Here is an 8,812-nt window from a genome sequence, read left to right as displayed (position 1 = left end):
TTTGGAGCAGAGTAGGTTGGGCAATCTGAATGCTGAGTCCTATGATTCCATTTTCAAATAATATACCATGCATAATTTCCCTTAATGTTCCGAGTAATGCACTTATTTTGTCATTTAGTTATTTCATGACAAAACATGGGATTCAATTAAGGGGCTTAAATCCAATTTCAGAGCAAGCTTCAATTTAAGGGTAAACTTTATAAAGCCCAGAATGAGAGGCTGGCAAATCACTTTGCATTCCCATCAATCGCATCCCTGTTGCAAGGTTTCACATCTCATTAGTCGAGTTACAAAACGGATCTCAGTAGCCCAAGCTCTGTGCCTGACTGGTTAGGACTTCTTGGTTCCGTGACTGATTAGATTTATTGTTTGATTTGAAGGTGGCACTCTCGATTGCTTCCCATCCCTCTTTTTAGATGGAGCCTTTAAAGAGAGCAAATTCAGGAAAGGTGCTCATCAGAAAAAGTCCTGTTGCATAGGAACATAGGAAGCTGCCATATACTGAGTCAGACCATTGGTCCATCTAGCTCAACATTGTCTGCACTGACTGGCAGCAGGTCTTCAAAGTTTCAGATCAGTCTTTCGCAGCCCTACCTGGAGATAACCAAGACTGATCCTTGGACTTCCAGGTTCTCCTCCATTAAGGGAGGAGATCCAGTCTTGTGGTAGTAAACATGAATTGTCTCCATTGCTAGCAGGGTGCTTTCTGGCTTGCATTTGGATGGGTTGTGAGTGCTGTGAGCACTGTCTGGTCTCTGGTGTCAGATCTTCTTCTTAGGGGTTGGGACTGTAGCTCAGTGGTAGAGCATCTGCTCTAATATGCAGAAGGTCCCAGGTCCACTTCCTGGCATCTCTCAATAAGGCTGGAGAAGACTCCTACCTGAAACGCTATAGAGCCACTGCCAGTCTCCATAGTCCAGGGCTGCACAACTTGGGGCCTCCTGAAGATGTTGGACCACAACTCCCATAGTCCCTGCCTATTGACCACCATGGCTGGGGGTGATGGGAGTTGTAGTCCAAAAATAGCAGGAGGGTCAAAGTTGTGTAGCCCTGGATGTAGAACCCAAGAGAAAGAGTTGTGGTATGCAAGCACAAGACAGTGGAGTTGAATCAGGAATATTAATGGTTTAATGAGACTATTTAATTAATTAATTAATTAATTCATTCATTCATTCATTCATTCTAGGGATGTGCGGACCAGTCCAGTGGTCCAGGGGTTCAGGGTTGAACCAAACCACGCCCCCCCTGGTTCCGTCGGACCGGAACCAGACTGCCGGTTAAGAAAAAGGCAGCAGAGGTGGGTGGGCAGATGGGAGGTTCAGATGCTCTGCGCCCGGCCCCGCTATAAACTAAAAGGTGTGATAAAATAGATGCACTTTCAATAGTTGTTTAAAAACAGCCAGAGATGGGGAGGTTCTGTTTTCATTTTCATTTATTGATTGATGTATAATATTTATACCCCGCCCCTCCAGTATACTAGTACGCAGGGCAGCTCATCACATTGATAAAATCGTTACAATGTAAAATCAGCCCAATAAAATTAACCCAAGTAAGGTAAGAAGCCAAGCGAAAAACCACAATCGGAATTACAGGTTGTTTCAAATTAAAAGTGATTTAACAAGCGAAGCACTAAGGATTGAACTTGTGCTGGAGATGCCGCTCCTGCTGGCATCGACTCGTAACACCAGCAACTCTATTGACCACTAGGGGCACTAGCGGTTGCGATAACGGCTTCCCCACTATGACCACACGTTCTCTACTCTTATTCCCCCCCTTGTTAGACTGAAAGCACAGTCTCCCTCCAGTGGCTATTGCTAGTGTCTTCCTTATGATTGTGAGCCCTTTGGGGACAGAGAGGGAGCCTTATTTATTTATTTATTTATTTATTCATTTATTTATTTATTTATTTAACATATTTTTATACCGCCCCAAACCTACATCTCTGGGCGGTTTACAACAAGATTTTTAAAAAGTAAAACATTAATTAAAAACAAAAGCAAACAATTTAAAAGCATAGACCTTTAAAACACAACTGAAAATTTTAAAACAGTATTCTAAAAACGACATTAAAACCACCAAAACAACAATCCGATATTTGTATTGATGTCAACCACTTTGGGAACTTTGAAAAGCAGTATATAAATATGCGTCGTATTCGTCATCGACTCAGGTTTCATCCTCTCACCTGAAAAAACACTTCCTTCTTCTCCCTTCTCCCTTCCTGTATGAGGCCAGCAACCAAGCATCTCTCTCCCCGATAGATTTCCTAAACAAACTACTTTATTTGGAACTTTAACTCCACGTCTCCCGTCAGCATTCATTCGCAGTGCTCCTTTACCTGGGGAAGGGGGAACATCAGAAGACGCCCCACGGCTACGGCAGCACCCACCAAAGCCCCTCAATGGCTCTAAGTCCACCTTTTTTGTTGTTTTTAAAAATTACCTTTTTTTTAGTCCCCACCACCACCACTCTGAGCTGGGCCCAAACTGGGCCCGGCTCTAGTGTGCACAGAACCGGACCCAGTTCGGGTCTGGTTCTGCTCGAACCAAACTGGGTTTTCCGGTTTTGTGCACACCCCTACCCACAGGCGACCCAGAAAGATACCATGGCCGATGGTATCAAAAGCCATTAGCGATCCAAAATGATCAGCAGAATCACACGCTCTCTGCCAATACCTAATTGGAGATCATCCATCAGGTCGACTAAGGTAGTCTCAACCCTCTAGCCAGTTTGAAATGGGTCTAAATAATCAGTGTCCTCCAGGACTGTCAGGAGCTGAGAGATCACCAGCGTGTGCCCCCTTACCCCCGGCTAACTGCCTTGTGTGTTTGCTGGGGCCATATTTAGCCACAGCAGACACAGAGATGGGTGAATATTGTGACCGTCTCTTGGGGGAATACCCCAAAGGAACACATGTGTCGTGTGTTGCACTGTGGGATTAACAGAGGTTGGAACAAGAAGTTCTGCCCTGCTCCATGAACGGAAAAGGGCGGAGGGATCTGGGGCCAGAACTTCTTGTTCCGGCCTCCATGAAAACGAAGCGTGAATATGAGCACGAAATGCACTCCCAGGCAAGCAGCCCTGCTCTGTGTTTCATCGAGCATCCGCCGCCCCCCCGCCCTTCCTTTGCCCCACCTGCTGGGTTGTGAGAACAACCTCAATATTTGTTATTTTTAAATATTTGTAGTAACAGTAGATGAACCACACAATGGCCACCCCCTTCACCACAAGCAGACTTCCTGTCCACGTTCACACAGCCCACATTTTCGCTCTCAGAAAATGATCATGTGAATTATCCTGAACGATTCGTCAGGAACGATGCATCAGCTCCCTTGATTTTTCAAGATCTGATTTTTCTGCCAAGGTTTACCCCAGTGGGAATCAGAACACAGCAAAGCTACAAAGAAGACCATTCACTGAGCCTTTGATTGGGACTGTTGCCATTCAGTAACATTGTGCAGTTGTGCCAAGTGATAAGAAAGCCTGTGGGGGGGGGGAACTGGGGGGAAAGCACCATCCCCCCCGAACCCCCCCACCTGTTTTTTCTAAGGATGTGCAAATCGATTTGGGTACAAAATGATCTGTACCCAAATCTACCTGTTCTGGGAGATTTGTGGACAAAACAAATCACCCCTGTGCTAGCTGGCCAGATTCGGGTCCAAAACAAATCGCTCAGATTTCAGACCTGAAAAATTTGTAAACTCAGACCTCCATTTTGTGGCAATATCTCTTGCCGTCTCCATTTTGTGTTAGGATTTTTAAAAAAAAGAATCCCGCCCTCCCAAGCTCCAGATTGGTGACTTACAGTGTGCAACGATTGGCAGGCAGTTCCCCCCTGGTTCCAGATTGGCTCTTTCCATTCAAATATTGTGTTGCAAGGGGTGACTGACCCCGGATTGGCTAGTGGAAAGGTCAAAGAAGGGACAAGGGTTAGAAGGAGGGATTTTCAAATGTACTTAAGGACACAGGCAACCACCATTCTGTCTTTCTGCCTGGTGGTAGAAGAGAGAGAGAGAGAGCCAGAGGAGCTTTGATTTGCCTCACCTGCCTGCTGCCTGGAGTGGATTCTCTGCTTTTTGTTCCTGCGTTCCTGATTGAGGAAAAAAGAGAATTTTTTCCCACCCACCCCCTTCCTGCTGCTTAGAGAATGATTGCCTGCACCTGCTGCCTGTGTGAATCAATTTGGGTACAAAATGTTTTGTACCCAATACTACCTGTTTCAGGAGATTTGTGGACAAAACAACTCACCCCCATGCTAGCTGGCCAGATTCGGACCCAAAACAAATTGAGGTGATTCGATTTGGGTACAAATCAAATCGAAAAAATTGATTCAGGCACATCCCTAGTCCCCCCCCCCCCCCGCAGTATCCCCCTCCCCCGAGGCTTTCATTTCTCTAGTTGCACCCTTTAAAGAAAGTAGTGATAGACAACTTTGGCCCTCCTCCCATCATCCTTAACAGTTGGCCACGGAGGGTGGAGATGACAGGAGTTTTAATCCAAGAAGAGCTGGAGGGCTGAGGTTTTGCAGTCCTGCTTGAGGCTGTTCACCCGAAAACGTGATCTTTGCAACCTAACTAAGGTTGACCCTAAATTCAATCTCAACAACCAGGTCAGCCCTCTGATAAAAGCCAGCTGCTGCTAGCACCCAATCTGGCAAGCTCCCTCACTGTGGACTTGTCAAAATGGACTTTCCCAGGCTTTCACCGGAGTAGAATGAACATCACACAGAGCCACCTGAAAGGAGAAGTTGTGGAGATAATTGCAGGTCCTGGGCAAGATTATTCACTTACTGGCAACAGTTTTTCTTGGCATATTAGGAATGGAATTCTCTATCTTGGATGGAAATCAGAACTTGTCAAATGGCCACTGGCACCATCAGCACTATATCTGAGCCAACAAAAATATTTTGTTGAGTGGATTATGGATGCAGCTGGGATGGAAGGGAGTTTTCCATTGGATCAGAGTCGCTCAACTCATCCATGTCCTGATATTTCAAGGGCTGCTTTATTGGTTCTCCTGGTTCTTGCTGGTGTGACTTCGTGGGGTGAAAAACAACTCCAGCAAGGGTTGCCTTTCATTGGGGTGCAAGGACAAATCGTTGTTCTTCGGGATGTTGTTCAGACCTTTGCCTTTGAGCATATGGATGCTACACCTCTTGAGAAGAGTCACCAAGATTGCTTTCATCATGAACATAGCAATAAACTTCCCAACACAGCCACGGGGACCAAAGCCAAAGGGTTGGAAGTAGCGATAGGGGACCTGTGTGAATTCAATGGGGGGAGAAAGCAAGTGTTAAAGAAGTGGGGAGTCAGGAGATTCATGAGCCGTGTTCATGCCCTTTTCAGCCCCTTAGGATTCCCCCTTTGCTTGTAAAGGGGAATCCTTACTGGATTCCTCTTTGCAAGTATGCAGAACTACTGGCCCGAACCGGTTCGACCAGTTCTAGTGCACGAACCAAACTGCTGGAAAAACTCTCCTAAAACCAGCATTTTAAAAACCTGGAAATACATCAAGATAAGCTAGAATTCAGAAGACAAAGCCTGATTTGTGTGTGGAGTGCTTCCAGGGATCTTGAATGGACTTCGGGATAAGCTTGGCTGGTGTGTGAACACATCCACTCTCTTCCAGAGGAGATTCGGAATAACAGCCCTGTCTGTAAAAGCTCTCAGTGGCCAACCAGGTGAATGTGGCACGCCTACCAGTAGGGGAAAGAGGGCAGTTGGTTCCCCCTCCTTTTGTGCTCTCTAGCACCTGATGTTCAAGGACATGCCACCGCACATTACCTATTAACAGCTAGGAAGGAAAACTGCACTCTGATTCTAATGTGATATGCTGTGCCATACCTTTAATTTGGGAAGTGATGCGGTGACTACATGCATTCCAAAAAGTTATATGTGAGCTGGAGGCATCTTTTAAAAGTCTGATCTTCAAGTAAGAGTTTTATGGAGTTAGGATAATCCATTCAAAGGAATTCTATAAGGCCACATGATCAAAAACAAGGGTCCTACCCAGCTTTGGGAGTGGCGTGCTATCCTGATTTTTGATCATGTGTGAGCAAACTAGGTAGGTGTGTGTGTGTGTGTGTGTGTGTGTGTGAGAGAGAGAGAGAGAGAGAGAGAGAGAGAGATCAGTTGGATAGTATGGAGGCTGTTCTAACAAGGTAGGCAGAAAGGCCATCTTACCCAGTAAGGAACACAAGGACCTAGGAAGCTGCCATATACTGAGTCAGATCATTGTTCCATCTAGCTCAGTACTGTCTACACAGACTGGCAGCGGCTTCTCCAAGATTGCTGGCAGGAGTCTCTCTCAGCCCTATCTTGGAGATGCTGCCAGGGAGGGAACTTGGAACCTTCTGCATGCAAGTCTGCAGATGCTCTTCCCAGAGCAGCACCATCTCCCAATGGAGATATCTTACAGTGCTCACACATATAGTCTCTCATTCAAATGCAAACCAGGGTGGACCCTGCTTAGCAAAGGAGACAATTCATGCTTGCTCCCACAAGCTCAGCTCTCCTCCCATGAGGCAGTTCCTGCCTCACAGATGATCACTCCCCTGCCCACCTAGGTGTTTTCTCACACATGTTCAAAAATCGAGAGCTTCACCCAGTTTCCGAAGGTGGATAGGATGCTTATCCCATCCAGTTATGTGAATTGCCTTTAATATTTTTGTCAAACCTGGCTGTGATTTTTGCCAGAACTCTAAGCCCTCCCTAGGCTTCAAGAACTGTGGGTCGAGGACTATGAATGACATGTTGTGCTGGGCAGAGTTCCAAATAAGAACACAGACATTTCCACTTCCATATTCAAGTAACATTTGAAGTACTATAGAGGTGGGTTTTTTTTTAAAACAGCATTTTAAAACTTACGTTCTTATTGAAATTATCCAGCGAGAACTCGTTGGGCTTTGGGAAGAACTCAAGCCTGTGCATGCGGCCCAGGTTCAGAATAATGTTGGTTCCTTTCTTCACGGGATAGCCATCAATTACATCATCTCGCAAGGCTTTGCGCATCACCAAGTCCACCACTGGCTGGTACCGCATGCTCTCGTGAATAAAACTTTCCACCACTTTCAGCCTGGGTAGGTCTTCACTTTGGATCTCCCTGTCACCTTTAGGGTGGAAGCAAAACAAGGCAGTGTCATGTCCTTGCCCACAGAGAGTGACCAAGAGTCAGAGGCTGGCTACCCTCCCGCAGCGGGAGAGGCACCTGAAGGGGAGAGTTGGCTTGTTGGGCCACAGGAGGTAGCAGAGACAGGCCAGGGCGAAGGTTCAGGACAAGAAGGCCCATTGGGAGCAGAGGAAACGATGGCGGGGGGTGAAAGGCCAGACCCTGAGCCAAAGAATGAACAACCATTAACCCCCCAAGAGCGGAGATGTGCAAAACACTGACAGCAGCTGCAGACACTCAGAAGGAGTCAGTGCCTCCTTAATAAATACTGAATCTCTAACAGTTGGCTGGAGGAGGAGAGCAATTAAACCAAGGGCTATAAATCAGCTGGCAGGCAATGAGCAAACTGCTGGAAGCAATGTGTTGGTTGAGCTTGCTGCATCTCCAGCCTTCTGTTACATGGAATCCCCCCCTGGCTTTGTGATCAGACTCCTAAGTTCCTGGCCTCTCCTGCTAGTAACCTGATTCCTGAAACAGGCTTTGGATATATTTCCCCAACACAGGGGAAAGGACTCATTGACAGAAAGGAGACTCCTCCTGCTGGAAGAGACTCCTTGACAGCCTGTATATCTCCCTCTGTGTTGCCTTGGACTCAGGGCTCAGGATGTTTGGAATCTGGTGAGTGACCTGGGGCTTGGGAACATGGTGTGGACAGGGTATTTGGTAGCAATTAGGTCTCTTATGCTTCTTTACAGATGTGGAATGACTCTTGGGCTACTGGCTTCTCCGATAGAGAACTTAGACCAGGCAGTAAACGGACAAGCTTGTGACAGGCAGATGGTCTCTGAGGTCATATTTGAACAGTGGTGCTGTTAGGCTGGATGTTCAGGGGCAAGTCCCTGTGGTGGTTTTGGCGAATCCATTCCTTGATCCAGGCCAGCTTTTGAATGGGCCTTTAGTTACTTGCACTCCAGCCACCTGATGGCGCAGTGGGGAAGCATCCTGCCTAGTGAGCAGGAGGCTGTTGGTTCGAATCTCTGCTGGTGTGTTTCCCAGAATATACGAAACTCCTATATTGGGCAGCAATGATATAGGAAGGTGCTGAAAGGCATCATCTCATACTGCACAGGAGAAGGCAATGGTAAACCCCTCCTGTGTTCTACCAAGAAAACCACATGGCTCTGTGGCTGTCATGAGTCAAAACCGACTTGATGACACAACTTTCCCTTTTTTCCTTTATTCCGGTTCTGGAGTAGAGGCAGGGCAAACAAACAGCCAGCAGCAAGAACACAGAAAAGCAAACTGCACTTGTTTCTCTGTACACAATCAGCTGTCTTATCAATATATGAAAATAACAAAGCCAGGACTGGGGTCCACCATGCCAGATTATTTCTGATAACCTCTGCTGATATATGGTCATATCCTGGGGTTTTACCAGGTTTTAACTGTCTTACCAAAAGCTTCTGTTTCAGAACTAGACACAGGTGGCCACTCTGGGAGCTGACCCACATCCAATATCGGGGTTGTGCCAATTTCTTCATCTTTTATATAACTTATGAAAGTGTTCCTCCCAAACCAAGGTGGGGAGCTTTTTCAATTGTGAGCCCTTTGGGAACAGGGATCCATCCTACTTATTTATTATTTCTCTGTGTAAACTGCCCTGAGCCATTTTTGGAAGGGCTTGAATAAATAATAAAATAAATAA

The 8,812-nt window shown here is 46.4% G+C and overlaps 1 protein-coding gene across 3 annotated transcripts in view; it reads right to left on the bottom strand.

Annotated features, from left to right (window-relative positions):
* Nucleotides 1–4,378: 4,378 nt before the first annotated feature.
* LOC128335161 (aromatase) overlaps nucleotides 4,379–8,812 on the bottom strand; it is a 45,707-nt gene continuing 41,273 nt past the window's right edge. For all 3 annotated transcript variants that reach the window (XM_053273093.1, XM_053273094.1, XM_053273092.1), the window contains 2 exons: nucleotides 6,867–7,108; nucleotides 4,379–5,259 (listed from right to left, as the gene is read on the bottom strand). In XM_053273093.1, the coding sequence (XP_053129068.1) occupies nucleotides 5,005–5,259; nucleotides 6,867–7,108 (497 nt within the window). In that variant the 3' untranslated portion in view covers nucleotides 4,379–5,004. The remainder of the gene's footprint in view (nucleotides 5,260–6,866; nucleotides 7,109–8,812) is intronic.

The sequence above is a fragment of the Hemicordylus capensis genome, chromosome 10, assembly GCF_027244095.1.
Source record: "Hemicordylus capensis ecotype Gifberg chromosome 10, rHemCap1.1.pri, whole genome shotgun sequence".
Taxonomy (NCBI): Eukaryota; Metazoa; Chordata; class Lepidosauria; order Squamata; family Cordylidae; genus Hemicordylus; species Hemicordylus capensis.
This window is presented reverse-complemented; position numbering and strand designations above follow the sequence as displayed.